Genomic DNA, 17,473 nt, shown 5'->3' with positions numbered 1-17,473 from the left:
TATTTATGTTTTTAACACCATTTCGAAAAAACGGCAGTAAGAATCAGCAAATAGGTTGCTTACTCAGATTTCAGCAAGATTTGATACTGGGTAAAGGTTAGAAATAGGTGATAGGAGGAAAATAAAGTGATATGATGAGTAAGACTTCAGTTGGAAGATTGTAAAACAGTTCAAAAACTGACTGGGGTACTATGGATGTCCTAGTTTCTCACTGACGCACAAAAAGGGATGTTGATACTATAAAGTTTTGAAACAGTGAAATATTTTAAACTAAAATAGAAATCGGAGTAAGATAAAAATGATCTAAAATTTTCCACACATAAACGATGTTTGTTTTTTACAAATTTGTCCTTCATCTCACTTTTCCATGAGCCCCCATGGAGTCCACCTACATTATTTATTTATTGAAAAAAAAAACTATGCATTTGAATGTTAAAATAATGGCAATAAAAGAATACTTTTGGAGAAAGATGCTTCAGGCAAGAGACCGAACAGAGTCAAATTTTTATTATGCATGCATCACTCATGTGGGTTTCATTCTGGAGATGGTTTTATATACGCAGATAAATGCTACACCTGTGGCACCAGAGGCGACAGTGATGCACCACGAATATCTCTGAGGGAGGACAGAGTTGAGGTCTTTTTTTTCTTTTTTCTTTTTTTCCTTACTTAAGCTCGGGATCTTAGGAGAGCCCTCCATAGATATATGTTAGGTTCTGCATGTAAAATGCCAAGGTTATGGATAATTCCGTGTTTCCAAAATACAGATACTTAAGAAATCACATGTTCATGTGCAATTTAAAAAATGAGGCAAAGAATAAAAAATAAAATAAAAAAAATTAAAAAATGAGGCAACTTTATTAGACAAATGGCAGTTTTCACGTTCTCCATTTGTAAATTGAGGCCATGTTTAATCGAGAGCCAGGCTTTTCATTTTTCTCAATCATGCCATTGTTTAATCAGCAACTATAGTGATACAAATAGCGTCTTCCACTTCGGAAGATTCCTTTTGAGTAGAAGAAAAAAGAATCAATCATCATTCAAGTTTTGATGAACTAAGGTCAGAATTGTGAACTAACATCTCGACACTGGTCACCTTAAAATATTCCTTCTGTGGCCCCTTTGATCTCATCAGATTTCTCGCTAAACAACCAAGTGCCCAAATAATTTTGTTTAAGGGCCCAAGAAAAACATGGCCTCGGACTCCTAAATCTAAGGTAGCAAATATCGGTGAATAAAAAGAAAAAGAATCAGTTAAATTGAAGATATACGGTGTGTGTGACATCAGTGGACGGTCTTTTGCTTGTTGAGCATCCGTTCCTCTCTTTCCATTAGGACCCTGGCCTTCCCTTTAAGATCATCGCTCATTGTATATTCATTGGAGAAGCACCTGGAGTTTGAATCTTGAACAAACACCATGATCACATGGGGATGTTTGGAGACCAGGTTCCTCCCAAAGGAGCTCCGTGTGGCCCACCCGGCTGCTGTGCTGCAGATTCTGTGCAGCAACCCGGAGCTCGCTTGGTTCTCATCCTTTTCCCATGTCAAGTTCTCCAGGCTCCTAGTAAGTTAATGAGCCCCTGACATATTTCCAGGAAATGTTCATCTTCACCAAAAATGAGCCATTTCTCTTCACTCAAGAGTTACTCTTCATTCTACTGTTTTCATGGTTTTCAGATACTTTATACATTACTTGAGTCTCGCCACGATCCTCAGAAATGCACAGGAACCCATCAGTTGGCGTCCTCCGCAGACGAAGCCAGGGTTCAGAGGCGTCAAACAGCACGTCTGGAGCCTCGTGGTTAATCAGCAGTGGATTTGGGTTAAACCCAGGCCCTTGTTCTCCAGACCTGTTCACCCTGTACTGACACGCTCAGGCTCCGGGACCACGGTCACTGTCACAATGCTTCCCTCCCTTGCTCATCATTTTCAACTATTTAAAACTCAAGGGGTTGGATCACAAAACATTAAGTCTGAGAGAGACTGTAGGGGATCTATGCCTCCTTCCTCCCCACCTATGTGAAAGTAGGGTACACGACACCCTGCCTCCGACTGTCTCAGAGTCAGAGAACACGGTCCTCCCCCCGAGGGAACATCACGGGCCGGGTGTGACCCACAGGGACGAAGCCCTTGGGGTGGGAGAGGACCACACAGATGCCGCCCGCGGGGCGGTGGGTCGTGGACTGAGGGGGGATGGTCCCCGCGTCCTTCCCCCCCAGAACCGCAGCCAAGTCAACAGACACCCCAGCCTATCAAACCCAAGCCTTCTCTTGGGTGACCACTGTCCTGTGCCGGCTCCCGCGCCCCCGTCCTTCCTGACCCCCGGCCACTGTCACAGGTCCTGCTCTTTGTAAGACCCCAGCCATGCCCGGGGGCGCGGGGAGGGTGCCCCGCAGGCCTGCAGCAGCCACGGGCCACGGCCACACGGAGGGTCGGCGACGCGCCTCGCCTGCTGGGGACCACGGTGGCCTGGGGGACATCAGAGGAGCCGCCCCGGGCCCTGATGTGCCAGCAGCACCCTGAAGGAAAAGGGGGTGCCGGGCCAGGCCTTCCCGGGGGGCAGGGTCCAGCCGCACAGTCGGCCAGGAGCCCCGCCACTGAGGCCACCAGCAGCGCTCTGCGCCTGGATCCCGGTTCCGGTCCCCCCGTCTCCCTGTCTCCCCGTTCCCCGTCTCCTGTCCCCGTTTCCCCATCTCCCCGTCTCCCTGTCTCCCTGTCCCCCTGTCTCCCTGTCCCCCTGTCTCCCTGTCCCCCTGCCTCCCCGTCCCCCCATCTACCCAGCACCCCAGCCTCCTGTCCCCCCATCTCCCCATCTCCCATATCCCTGTCTCCCCATGCCCCTGTCTCCCCATCTCCCCATCTCCGTGTCTCCCCATCTCCCCATCTCCCAGCTCCTGTCTCCCCATCTCCCTGTCCTCCTGTCTCCCTGTTTCCCAGCTCCCTGTCTCCCCAGCTCCTGTCTCCCCATCTCCCTGTCCCCCTGTCCCCCTGGCTCCTGGTCTCCCCATCCCCCTGTCTCCCTGTCTCCCCATCTCTGTGTCTCCCCATCTCCATGTCCCCCTGTCCCCGTCTCCCCGTCTCCCTGTCTCCCTGCCTCCCTGCCTCCCGTCCCCCCATCCTCCTGTCCCCCGTCCTCCCATCCCCCCATCTCCCCACCGCCCGGTCCCCCCGCTCCGGCCCCGGCGCCCACCTGTGGCCCTGGAGGAGCAGCGGCGGCCTCGGGGGCCACCTGTTCGCGCCCCACAGCCGGGGCAGTGCTCTAAACTGGACGCACGTGGGGACGGGTTTATTTTCACGTTTTCTCTGTACCTTCAGGAACTCGGATTAAGCAAGCGCTGACTGAGGTCCAGGGCGGAACACAGCCGGGGACGGAGGCCCTTGGTGGGTGCCGCGCTCGCAGCCCAGGCCCTGACCCAGGCCCTGACCCAGGCCGCCCGACTGAGAAAACTGCCACACGCGGCCTTTATCGAAAGGTGCTCCTCGGCCTCGGCCACCCTGCGGCAGCCCCTGCGGCGCTGAGCCCGCTTTTTAAAAGTGGCAGGTGGCGCATCTGTGCAGAGACGGAGCGTTTGGCAGCAAGAAGGGACCAAGTACTGCTGGACGCTACGGGCTCGGGCAAACTGGGACGCGCTATGCCCAGTGAGAAAAGCCAGTCCCTGAGGGCCAGGGCGTAGGATCCCACTGGATGACACGTCCTAAAGCGGCAAATCCACAGGGAAAGAGATGTCTAGGAATTAGGGAGGCAGGGGATGCGAAGTGACTGCTAACAGGTATAGTGTGTTTCTGGCTGGGGCTGGGAGGTGATCGAAACCTTCGAGGATTAGTGCTGATGGCATCGCAATTCTGCAAACATAGTAAAACCACTAAATTGTACATATTTTGTAAGGGTAAATTTGGTAAGTATATAAATTCTAACTCAATAAAACTGCCATTTTTTTTTTAAAGAGTGTAGGTTCACTGCCTATCTTTTCTTACGAAGGAACACTATTTATTCTGTGTTTGTGAGTGTTTTCCATTGGGCTCTGAAAACATCCTCTAATGGTGAAATAATAAAAGTACTGCATGGGACCTCTGAAGTGTTTATTTAGCAAAGGAAAGAATGGCAGTTCTGAAAATCCAGAAGTGTGGGAGCTACCGATCTGGGTCACGCCGAGGCAGCAGGGGCCGCGTGGAGACATTATCAATATGCTTCTAGAAAATTAGCAAGTTTTAAGAATGTACAGTTTAATATTCAAATGACTATGGGTCCGTTTGGTCTTCTTGTTAATTATTTTAAGATAGTTGTGTGGCTTCCCTGTATCTCATCTGTCTTGTGATCCTTTGAATGTTTCATGGTATTATGATAAGAAGCCACTTCTCCTTTCTCACATATAAAACTCATATTTTATAAGTAAAATGCGCATGACCTTAACTTTTAAATGACTTGGAAGATTGGAAATTCCCAGAATTAGCTTCGATAGTAGCGCACAGTCAAGGTGATGTCCTTTTCTTCTCTTCATTATGAGCCAATAGGTTTTTGTAGAAATCTATATCAAAATCAATTGAGATGCCATATTTTTCTTACCCATGGAGTTTTCTTTCTTTTTCTTTTCTTTTTTTTTCTTTTTCTTTTTTTTTTTTTTACCTACATGGACAAAATAAAATTTCCCAATTTTATCCGTATACACAGAGTTGTTATGACTACTGGGGAAAGGCAGGTAACTTCTAGGCAAGTTTCTATGGTGGGTTTCTACTATCATCTTGCTTTTTATAATTTAATTATTTGTTTCTCGGCAATTTTCTTTTTCCTTTCTTCCTCAGGGACATTATCTTGTCTCCTGGTTTTAAATTCTCATCTCCAGGTGGATAACTCTTAAGTCCATCTCCAACTCTGACCTCTCTCCTGAGTTCCATCACATTTTGTTTACTTCTTTCTTTTTTTTTTTTCATTTTGTTTACTTCTATGTTGAATACCTCCATGTGGACGGATCTTTTTATTTGAGATACCAATGTCTAAAACCAAGCTAAGAGTTAGATCTGTCCAGAGGAATGTCAGTAAGGTGGCAAAGCAATTAGAAAGCATGTCTTTGAAAAACGGTCAAAAAAAAAAAAAAAAAAAACCCTGGAAACTCATCTTGGAGAAACAGAACCTTAAGGTAAAGTATAGGAATTCTCTTAGAATATTTGAAGGATCAGAGCAGTCATGCCAGAAGCAGAGTTCTTTGTCCGAAGAAGGCATGCGTTAATAATCTCTGTATCACCCCACGTGGCTAGCCCAGTTTTAGATGCATGGATAGATGGGTGGGCGGGCAGATATCATTAACATATTGCAGAACATTCTAATAACCAGAGCTTCCCCAAAATACAATAGTTTGCTTCTTAATTTGGTGACGTCTCCCACTAACAGAAATATTAACGAAGAGGTTGGATGACTGTTGCAAGAGCAATATTAAGTCGGCATTTCTGCACTGGGTAGGAAGTTAGATCGGTTAAGGGCAGTGCTCCTCATGGGACATCAAGCACAACTTTTGTTCAGTTATGGACTGAGCTTTTGACTTGCTACTGTAGCACGGCCTCGTCTAGCCTAATGATTACACCGTCTTCGATAACGGTTCTGGACAGGAATTGAACATCCCACGTGGCCTAAGAGAAGTAAATTAACTTTTCTGGCCTGGATTTGCTTAATAGGTAATAATCGAGCGCTGAATATAACAATCTCCCAGGCTGCGTCTACTCAAACATAAGACGACATTGTGATTCTGTGAGTCAGGGAAATTTTCTGGGAAAACAGTGGTATTATCACAAATGTGCTGGTGCGATTTGTGACAATTGCTGGTAGAATCAAAAACCTACACCCGATATAGGCAGGGCACTGATTTCCTAGAAGCTGTCTTAGGAGATTGTAGAGATAAAGTCACGCCACAAGATTTTTGTTTGTTTGTTTGTTTTTTTTGTTAGAGAGTCAATGCCCAGGACTATCTTGAGATGTCACAAAACCTCGCTCTTGTTTTACTCAGGGTAGTTCACATGGCAGTTTTCTTCATCTGTGGTAGGGGAATGAGGGATACCGATTATTGAGGATTGCTCTATCCCAGGTACATTCCACGTGCATTACCTCACCCAGTACTCATTTATCTACTACCTCCGACCTCCCAGCTATGGAGCCACTGGCAACCTCTATTATTGCCCCAGTTTTGTTAATGAAGAAACAGAGACTCCCACAAAATAAAATATCTTTCCAACCAAACAGCGGCGCCAAGATCTAATCCTAGGTTTGTCGGGTCCAAAGGTCAGGTTCTTGATCTCTAAGATATTTCAGGGTAGGTTGTAAACTTTAATATGGAGAAAGTCTTCTAGGTCCGGTGCCTCAGATGTCATTGCACCCCCTTTTATGTGTGGTGAAATCGATCTCATCTGCCAAGGTCACTCTCTCTATGTCTTTCGATTTTGGCCACGTATTAGCTTCTCCGAATTATATCTATTCCCTTTATTAAGGTTCCTCTTCAGTTTCAAGTTTCTCAGCAGTTTTTCTCTTTAAGGCTTCTTTTACTTCTCTCTTCCCACACTCCTTCATACATAATATACACCCGTTACGGTCCATTACTCTGTCTATAATTTTAAGTTGGGTTCAAAATAACAAGCAAAACGGTACTAAATTATAAGCTGTGTGGGTTTTCCATCACTGTGTGAAAGGCATGTCATTTTGTATTTTTACCTTTTACTACAGCAAATTAAGTAACACAGATTGAACCACTCCTAATCAAAAAACTTCCTGTTCTTTCACATCTATTTTCACGTCTTTTCTGACATAGTCTTGACATATCTTTTGCTAATGTCATTAACCTTGACTCTGTTCTACACCTGTTGCATAAGGTCTTACAGTAGCAATTCTTAGCCAGCTAGAATATTCTCAGGATCAAGTATCAGAAGGGAAAAAAATAAAAACTTTACAAAATGTAATTCTTTTCATAATGTAGTATCAAAAATACAAACAGCTATCTCATTTACTCAACGGCTTTGAAATCACCATGGTAACAATGCCAGGGAAACCTAAAGAAAACAATAAAAGAAAATGGCGGACAAAAAAGGTTTTATTTAATTTACCTTTGAAGATTAAGCTCCCTAAGACTCAATACTCTGCCTACTTTTCCTCATGAAACGATGACTGCCTAACATTTTGTCTGCTGTGTACACTGTGGTGATCTCCCCCAGAGTCCTTGCACCCCTTCCCTTTGCGTGGTGGCCAGCAATCACAAATCCATAGACGTGGCCCATCATTCTTCAACTCCATCAAACTAATCTCATTTTTCTTGCCATAATGGATTTGATAGCAAAGGGATTGGATCAGCAATGGACATATAACACAATTAAGGCCAATGAGACCCAAGAACAAGTTAAGACTTTCTTGTCCTCAGAAAAAGAGAGTTTTTATTTAACTCCTTGTTTTTCTAATATGCGCAAATATATCCCTGTACTATTATGATCATATCTCAGCAGCGGATAATTTAGATCCTATCTCAATATCAAGTACATTAGAAGAAAGTGACACAGGACTGTTATATGAAAGTGACAACCTTGAATTTGGGAACTGGAAGAAACTTTGAGAGATTATGTGAAAGATCTTTGAACTATAGGAAGCATACCGATAATAAAAGATTAACAATTTCTCCGCAATCCAATACATGGGGAAATTATACTGAGTGTTTGGTTTACTTGTATTATTTTTAGTTATTGCTGATCCAAGCTTACGAAGGCTCCTAGTGACTCACTTGGTTTATGAGACTCTCCAGTGACACTCTCTGCCTAACTCATGGAGTCAAACAATGCTGTGTGGCTCTCAATTCCTTTCCTAATCTGGGTCCTCCACGCTCTCCCTCCTCTTACATGTTGTCGGCACCCCTCACATGTACCTGCAGCTCCAGACTCTCCTCCTCCCCTCTCCATATGTATCATCTCAATTTTTGCATTTATACCTTGTGATCAAGCCTCCTCCCTCCCCCTGCAAGAATGAAACTCTTCTCTACAACAGTATTTGGCTCTTGGGCTCTGATTACACATGATCATGCTTTTGCCTCTAAAGCTTCAGTTTTCTCTGTAATTAGATTGTTAGATGCTTGAGAGTAAGGATTGAGATTTATTTCTCCTACACCCCCTAAAGCCTCAAACACTGCGTAGTAATGTACCTATTAAATAAGTACTTGATTGATAAACCGTGTTTATACCATTTGTTTTACACAATTTTCTGCTTGGTTCTAGAAAAAAATTTTGAATAACTTGATTGGCTTAGAGCTGTCAAGATTCAGCAAATAAAAATACAGGATGCCAAGATAAATCAGTATTTTTTTAGTATTCGTATGCTGAATGAAATATTTGGGGTATAATTCTACCAAAAATTTCCTGGTTCTTAGTTTAAAATTCAAATTTCACTGGATATCCCTTATTTATCTGGCAATCTTAGATTAGTCTGTTCTAAAAAAAAATACTTATGCTTACTTTTCCTAAATTAGAACTAAATGTCACATTTATGAGTGGCTTAAACCTTTTACCATTTTGCTAATCAAGTCCTGTAGTACATGAAGTTCTCTGCATTGTTCCACTTGGTAGCGGCAACAAAGAGATGGAAAGTCACCATGCATGCTAGTGTACCGGGAGGAGAAGGTGAATAAGATGCCATCTCTGCCCTCAAGAAGTTCATGGTCCTTGGGAGAAACAGCCCATTTCACATCAGCCTCAACTTGATGTGTATCTCCATGGTAATCCATACAGTTAAAACATTTTTTAAGCCTGACCCAAACTCCTGTCCCAAAATCCAAGATGACACTACATACTTCAGTTGTCAAAAATGAAGTATATTGGTTTTGAAGTACACATTAAATAGTTCCTGCCTCTGAAGTATTATATTAATACCATAATTTATAACCCTAAGTGAAAACAATTACTCATAATTTGTTTTGATATGAAAACAATTATTCATAATTTGTTTTGATAAGCATATTATTCTCTTAGTTTTTATTATGGAAGTTTCTTTTCTTGGTTCCTGGGTATTTAATATGCTTTTTTTTTTTTTTTTTTTTTTAGCATAAGCAATGGAAATGTATTGCAGGACATTTTTTTTTTCCCTTCTGAGCCATTGTATAAATCCTTTACAGGTAAATGCTATGCCAACTACTTAATGTGAGTTACTTATTTAGATGATCATTGTGGTTTAGATTTTGAACCTCTCTGCTGTGTGGCCTTGGTCTGTGTCAGCTAGTCTTTTATCATCCATCTTTTCTGCCATGGAGAACAGGAGACAAGAGATATTTTCTTTGCATAGCCAAGTGTCATAATGGTTTTGTGTGTGTGTGTGTGTGTGTGTGTGCAGAATTTGATATTAGTTAACTTTTTAGCTATACTATGCTTATATATGTATGCCATGTATTCAGTGGTGTCTATAATAATCAAAGATTCCAAATTCCAGAAATAACAGCATGTTTTTCATAATAGTATTAAGTGTGGCTATATGTGTGGAAGGATTAGACTTAGAACAAGTAATTCAAGGTTTTATAACAATGTTGTCTTAACATACAACATAAAATTTTACTTCTGGAATATAGTGTCATATATTTCTTTTTTTTTTTTTTTTACAAACATAAGCTATTGATCTCAACCCACCAATACTGATCACAATCTGTCTTTTCATGGAGGCCATTTTAAATTAAAATAAGGCATAATTCTTAAAATGATGATTTCCGTGGAGCTCAACTGGTTACTAATGTATCACATGAAGTTACAAATGACATGGTATTAATATATATCAACAAGAATATTGGGGAAAGTTCTATCAGTTTGAACAATTTGCTGATTATCCAGATGGAAGGCTATAGTTAACATTATCATTATGCCAAGTCTTTGGATATTATGAAATATTCATTTACAGTGTATAGTTTAGGTTGTCAAAGATTACCTTGGGTAGCTCTTCAATTTGATTGGCATCTAGATAAAGCTCCTCTAATGTCCGCTCAAAGTTAAAGACCTCCTTTGGCACCTGCTGAAGACTGCAGTGGGAGTAGTCTAAAACTGAGATGATTTCTTCTTCACCTCGGAAACATCGGCACGGCACCAGTCGGCCGATAATTTTCCGTTTGGTGGTCATCTCCAGGCACTGCACTAGAGGAAAAAAAACAGAAAAAAAAAAACTCTGCTTAATTGACTGCTTTTGGAGTGCATTCCTGCAATAGTAAAGCTTTAGAAATTTGATTTTGGTATATATTTTATGATTATATAATGCTTTCAAGTTTGTAGGAGATGTACATGCATTATATCAGTTAATAGTTGAACAGCCCTTCAAGGTATGTGAGATAGGTTTTATTCCCATTTAACAAATAAAGAAATGGAATTCAGAGAGGTTAAGAGATTTCCCATCATCACACAGTTTCGGAATGGCAAGATCTAACCAGAATACAATCCTGATTCAGTGCCATGCGATTACCATGCTTACACTCTCACTTGATGGATAAATCTATCTTTTTAAAAAAACTTTACACAAATTACAATGCAGAACAGAAATATCTGGAATTTGTTGGAAATGATTACATTTTTCCCATTCCTGTAAAAATATTCAAGTTTCACTCCTAAGGTTTATGATGACCTCTTTCTGACCCACAAATTCATTCCATTAATGAACACATATTTATTGAACAACCATATGTTCCAGGCACTGCTCTTATACCTGGGATAGAGTGATGAATTGAAGTAAGTCCCTGTTTTCACGAAGCTTCTATTCTACTGCAGCTACAGATTAGAGATGGATTGGTTATTTGCTTCAGAATGAGAACCAATCTTTATGAATCTTACAATTTTAATGGGAGAAAGCAATTTATAATCATGGCAGAAATTCCTGTAACATCTTTCTCTAGGTTAAAATGACCAAATACCATGAAATACACATATTTGTAACGTGCCACTCATATCACTTTATTAAATCTATTGATTTTTCATGCTATTCTTCTAGACTGTAAGTCTCTTGAGAGTAGGATCTATGTTTTATTCATTTTGCATTTGTCTTGGTGCTTGACAATATAGTAAATACTAAATAACAAATGTAGAATGAACAAATGAATTTGTATGGAACCACCAAAGACCCCAAATAGCCAAAGCAATCTTGAAAAAGAAAAGCAAAATTGGAGGCATCAGAGTTCTGGACCTCAAGTGATATTACAAAGCTGCAGTGATCAAAACAGTATGGTCCTGGCACAGAAACAGACACATAGATCAAAGGAACAGAATAGAGAACCCAGAAATGGGCCCTCAACTATGTGGTCAATTAATTTTCAGCAAAGTAGGAAGGAATAGCCAATGTGAAAAAAAGAGTATCTTCAGCAAATGGTGTTGGGAAAACTGGACAGCTTCATGCAAGAGAATGAAGCTGGGCCATTTTCTTATACCTCACACAAAAATAAATTCAAAATGGATGAAAGACCTGAGTATGAGACAGGAAACCATTAAAATTCTAGAGGAGAACAGAGGCAGAAACCTCCTTGACTTTGGCCATGGAAACTTCTTACTAGACACGTCTCCGGAGGGACGAAGTGGATGTGGAAATGGGTTAAATGGGTGATGGGTAATAAGGAAGGCACTGGTTGTTGTATCTAAGTGATGAATCACTAAATTCTACACCTGAAACGAATATTACACGCTGTATGTTAACTATCTGGAACATAACTGTCTGGAACATAGTTAACATAGAATCTAAATAAATACTTGAAACTAAAAAAAAAAAAAAACAAAAACAAAAACCCAAAAATACAAGCAAAAAAGGAATTCATGAATGGATAAATGAATATACTTAGGACTCCACCATCAGCTATTGACAATTTGTTTGAAAAGCTTCTCATTATAACTAAAAGGTCACTCTCTCTGCGAATGTCTCTCCAGGAAGAATCACTAGAGTCTTTCTCTGAGTTCCCAGAGCACAGATCACGTCACTTCCCAATTAGATGTGCCATTTCCCCCCTAGGTAAGTTCTCTGAGGAAAATATCTTGTCTTATTCATTTTTGAATTCACAGACACGGTACCGTTTGCCAGCTACAGAGTAGTACTCAATGAGCATCAATTTGAAATGTGAACTTTTTGGGTTGATTTATTTGATTTACCAAGGTAAGTTTATTGCTAGAAAGCAGTGTTGGTTTGCAAAAACAATACAGCATTTTGCTTTTTAAATTGCTCAGGTTAAATCAAATTTGGAGGGAGATGAGTAGAAAATGACGTTGGACGTTCAGCCCAAGCCGTCCTCATCCTTCCTTTAACTCCAACATTGATAACATGATAAAAAAAATAAAAAATAAAAAATAAATAAGAAATAAACTAATTAATTAAAAAAAAAGATAACATGATATTTTGACGACAGGTTCGTGAGTTCGTGCTTACAGATGGGCATGTGCGCATGCTATTCTGTAGGAGGCCAACTGACAACATTAAAAGGATGGCCTTTCTTCCTCATTGTTTTCTCTCTTGCATACCTACACTGCACATCTCTAGGAGCCTGCATCACAAGGTTTTGTAATTGTTATTTCACTTGACCTTACTTGAAATCCCTGATTATCAGTTGGCGCCTTCTCTGTCTCTACCGGGCCCCGGCACGTATTCGGCAGCCGGTAAATGCATCTAGTAAACACCCGACACATATTAGGCCCCTAGTAACTATTCGTGGAAATTATTACAGTTGTAAAGGCAAGTGATTGGTAGTTTAGACTATGAGAGTAGCAGTAAGGTTGGAAAGAAGTGATGGATTGGGAAGATATTTACGAAGCAGAATCCAGTACGCTGGTGATGGATTAGATGAGAGGTGGGAGGGGAGACCGGGGAAGACAGAGGCATCTCAAAAGATTACAAAGGTTTTTTGAGTCACCAGTAGTCCCATCAACCCCCCAACTGTCATGCCATAGGGCTGACTCAAGGCATACGTGTGGCCCGTCTGCCTCTCGGACCTGCAGATGAACGCACAACCAGCTGTTGCCCAGTGCCTAGCACTCACCCTACGGTGTTGAACCCTGTGACTACTTCTTGATACCTGTCTGTTGCTGCCACTGTAAAGTTTTACATATAAATGAAAGGAAAAAGAATACCCAGGCTTCCACCTAAACCATTTGGCCAGAGGGTCCACTGTCCACCAAGACTTTTGGAACTCAGCTTACTTAAGACTGCTTCCCCTTTCATTGCCCCAAAACGTAGGCTCTTCTGGTTATCTTTTCTGTCCGTTCTCTCATCCCCACAATGGACTGAAGTTTGCCGCTGGCCCAATTTCTCTCTTCTCTACTCCCTCTAAGCCCCGAGAATGTGCCTCATACCACGATCAATGATTTCATTAAGCCTTGCCCTCCTCCCTGGATGCTCCCTCATAGTCTCAACTAAAACTTGGTCTGCCTGTAGCCTTCAAAAGTGGAGCATGCTGACATTCTCACCCCTTAAACACCTGGAGTCGTTATCCCCCTTGCTCTCTAAAATCCATTACTCTCCTCTCACCCTGGAAAACTCCCCTTCCTTGGCCATTCCCATTCCCCAGCAGTAACATCTTCCTCTCTCTCGCATGCCATTCATTTACCGGCTCTCGAGCACTCTTCTGCACCCATTGACGATTTTGGTGTCTCATTCCTGGACGATCTCTCAATCATAACCCCTCCCGGTTCCTGATTTGTGCTCCTTACATCTAATAAATTTCAATTTTTGAGCTTTTCTTCAACTAAATTTCTAAATAATTGGATTTTTTAAAAAAGATTTATTTATTAATTTATGATAAACATAGAGAGAGAGAGAGAGAGGCAGAGGGAGAAGATGGCTCCATGCAGGGAGCCCGACGTGGGACTCGATCCCGGGACTCCAGGATCGGGCCCTGGGCCAAAGGCAGGTGCTAAACCACTGAGCCACCCAGGGATCCCAATAACTGGATTATAATGCTACTCCTTACTTTCTCAATTACAGGTTTCTAGCACGTAATGTGGTGGTTTCAACTTCCTTCTAACAACTTCTCATATACTTCTAACCAAGCAAAAATACAGAGAGAGCGAATTTTGTATTAAATTAATAGTATTTATTTTACCATGACTATATACTACTATAATTCAATCACATTTTATTTCTTGCGCATTTTTTTGTTTCTTTAAGAATTTCCTTATTTTTTTTCCTGCTTGATTTTTCTATGTACTTTTCATTGATTCAATTCTCTATCTCCTCTTGGTATAGTCAAGTGGGTATAATCTGTCATTTTCCCCTGGAATAATCCTTTAGAAACGCTGTGTTTTCTTGTTCCTCTTTGGAATATCTGTTTTTCTAAATCTGATATATATCTGATATTCTAAAATTTCTCTTCACCATTATTCTTTGAATTTTCCACTTCTTTCTTGTGTTACGTCTTCTATTTTCTGAATCCCATGTCTTTCTCCTTCTGAACTCATTGGAATACGACATCCAAGATAGAATATAACATCTAGTAATTTACTGACAAAGGATCTCTGATACATGAATCTCTGAACATGGTTTTATTCCATCCACAAACAATTGAAAGTTTGACTGGATATATATTTCCAGGTCAGAAATAATTTTCCTTCATATATTTGAAGACGTTTTTAATTTATTATTTTTTGGCTTTTAAAGTTGTTGCCAGGAAATCCAGTTTCATTACTATTCAAAATCCTGTTTTATACCCACCATCCCTTCGACCAGAACATACTAGAATTTCTATGTTATCTTCAGTCTTTTGAAATTTCATGATAATGTGCTTTGATGTGTTTTTTAATCCATTCTCCTGGGTATTTGACAGACCCTTCCATTTTGAAAGCATTTTTTTTAATTTTAAAAAATATTTTATATATCTATTCATGAGAGACACAAAGAGAGAGGCAGAGACACAGACAGAGGGAGAAGCAGGCTCCATGCAGGGAGCCCGACGTGGGACTCGATCCCAGGACCGCGGGGTCACGCCCTGGGCCGAAGGCAGATGCTCAACCGCTGAGCCACCCAGGCGTCCCAGAAGCACTTATCTTTTAACCCCATCAACTTTTCTGTCATTATTTAATTGGTAATTTTCTCCTCTTCGTTGTTTATATTTTCTCTTTTTCTGCAATATCGATTAGCTGGATGTGTGGCCTATCTTCTAGATTTACCCTGTAATTCAATTATTCTTTTCTTTTTTAATTTTCGTGTCTTTGTGCTGTTATTCTCTCTTCTGGGAGGTTTTCTCAATTTGATCTAAATCCATCTGCTATATTATTTTTCATCCGATGGCATATTTTCACTGTCAAAAGTTATTCGTTGCTTCCGAAATGCTACTTTCCCATAGTGTCCTGTTTGTATTTGAGGGTGTCCTATCATTTTCATTTCTCCTGGAAGATATTCACTGCAGGCTTTCTGTCTTTGTACCCCCTGCTCCTTGAATTGTTTCTGAGTTCCATTTTCTGTGTTTCTTTTGATCTTTATCTTTCATAATAGGGCTTTTCCGCAAATATTTGGTGATCCCTGCCTGTCCTTCAGAACTGAAGAGTGAAGCTCCAAGATGCTAATTGGAAGCTTTACATGCATGATAGGTTTCACTGCAGGATCACCTGGCAGCAAGCCAAAGAATATTCTGGTCTTCTGCCTGAAGCACAGCTATGTAGCTTTTTATAGAGAGTATTTCAGTCAATTTTCCTATTTTCAGGACTGAGTATCTTCAGTTTCTTGCCCGGTACCCGTTGTCTCCCAGACTGTAAGGAGGTCTGTGCCGTAAATCAATTTTCATACCCCTTTGTGGGTACATCATAGCATAGCTAACAGTGTATTTTGTATGTAGATGATATTAACTACATCTTCTTTCCCTTTTTTTCCTCAAAATTAAAGGAAATTTCTTATTTCCAGGTGCCTTCTCTTCTATTTTCTCTGTCTTTATGATTATATGTATTTTATTTATCTATTTTTAAAGAATTATTTATTTATTAGAGAGAGAAAGAGAGAGAGTGAGCACGGAGAAGCGTCAGAGGAGGAGGAGAAGCAGACTCCCCCAAGTGTGGAGCCCAACACGAGGCTCCAGGTGTGACCCTGAGACCATGACCTGAGCTGAAATGAAGAGTTGGATGCTTAATCGGCTAAGCCACCGAGGTGTCCCGAATATATGTATTTTAAAGTTCCTTTTAGTTTAGTGTGGAATAATCTGGGTTGCAAAAACATATACATAAGGAAGGCGAGAGATTCACTTTCATGTTTAAAATGAAGTTTTGTTTTAATCCTTTTCATACTTTTCCTTCCTTCTTACCTAACCTATTAGGAGTACTGGTCAGAGAATTACATCCTTTTTTTTTTTTTTTTTTTTTTTTTTGGAAATGTTCTTTCTTTGGCTCCCCTGACATCATACTCAGAACTCTGACATCTATCCTTGCACTTGTATTTCAGTCTTTTGGGAAGGTACCATCCTCTCTCCAGAATCCTGAGATTTAGGATATTAGATGTGCTCCTCTCCCGCCCCTCGGGCCCCAGGCCTGTTGCCTCTCTAGCTGCTCATTCTCTCCCTTTACAATCTCATTCACGTCACTTTATTTAACTTTGATAATAGGCGGCGGTAAAATTTCTTTTATATTCACTCAGATTTACTTCCTTCCTCATTTCCACTTTATGTTTCAGGGGCATCTCAAACAGAACATGTTCAAAACTGATGCGATGCTCTTGAAAGGTACAGAGCACATCATCGTGGTTAAGAGCTTGGACTCTGGAGCCAACTTCCTGGCCGTGTGAGTCGGCACATCAGTTTAGCCCCATGTTTAGTCATCTATCAAATAACAGAGTATAAACAAAATGTTTAGAATTGTGTCTTCAGGTTTTAAGCATTCACTAAGTGTTAGCAATTACTGTTCTGCCCAAACCTCCTCCTCCTCCTGTGTTCTCAACCTCAGTGAACGACAAAACCATTCACCCAGTTTCTCAAGATAGAAACCTTGGCATTGTTCTTGACTCCTCTAGTTCCACACTCCACATCTAGCAATCACCCAGTATTAACGATTACATGGCCGGAATAGTTCCTCAATCAAGCCTATTTTTCTTCATTTCAAGTGCCCAGCAAGCTAGTTCAAGCTATTATCTTTTGCATCTATACTTGTCTCTGCTTATTGTTCTCCCTCCACAGTACAGCTGGAGTGACCTTCATAAAACACAGATATTATGTCCCCCTCTTGCTGCAAATATTTCAGTGACTCCTCTCTGTCCTCTAGACAAAGCCCAAATTTTTACCGTGGCCTGCCAAATATCACACAGTCCTGTGGTCTGGCTCCTACCTTTCACACTCACACCTAGCCCCCTTGCAGCCTAATCAGGTAGGACCGCTCTTCTGATTGTTCTCTATGCTCTCTGCATTCATGATTTCTTTCACATTACTAAGACTAAATTTTCTTTTTCTTTCTTTCTCTTTCTTTCAACCTTTTTTTTTTTTTTTACTAGGGCCCTCTGAAATAAGGCTGCCTCTCTAAAGGACAACTTCCCTTGCCTTCTAGA

At 41.1% G+C, this 17,473-nt stretch overlaps 1 protein-coding gene across 10 annotated transcripts in view; it reads right to left on the bottom strand.

Moving 5' to 3' along the window:
* LRRC7 (leucine rich repeat containing 7) overlaps window positions 1-17,473 on the bottom strand; it is a 491,781-nt gene that overhangs the window by 292,392 nt on the left and 181,916 nt on the right. For all 10 annotated transcript variants that reach the window (XR_012034800.1, XM_072834031.1, XM_072834030.1 and 7 more), the window contains one exon: window positions 9,926-10,128. Coding sequence is in view for 9 of the 10 variants with exons in the window: in XM_072834031.1 (XP_072690132.1) it covers window positions 9,926-10,128 (203 nt within the window). In the remaining variant the exon portion in view is untranslated. The remainder of the gene's footprint in view (window positions 1-9,925; window positions 10,129-17,473) is intronic.

This window comes from Canis lupus, chromosome 8 (assembly GCF_048164855.1).
Source record: "Canis lupus baileyi chromosome 8, mCanLup2.hap1, whole genome shotgun sequence".
In the NCBI taxonomy this organism is placed as follows: Eukaryota; Metazoa; Chordata; class Mammalia; order Carnivora; family Canidae; genus Canis; species Canis lupus.
Note: the sequence above shows the minus strand (reverse complement) of the source record. Positions and strands in the feature narration are given on the sequence as shown.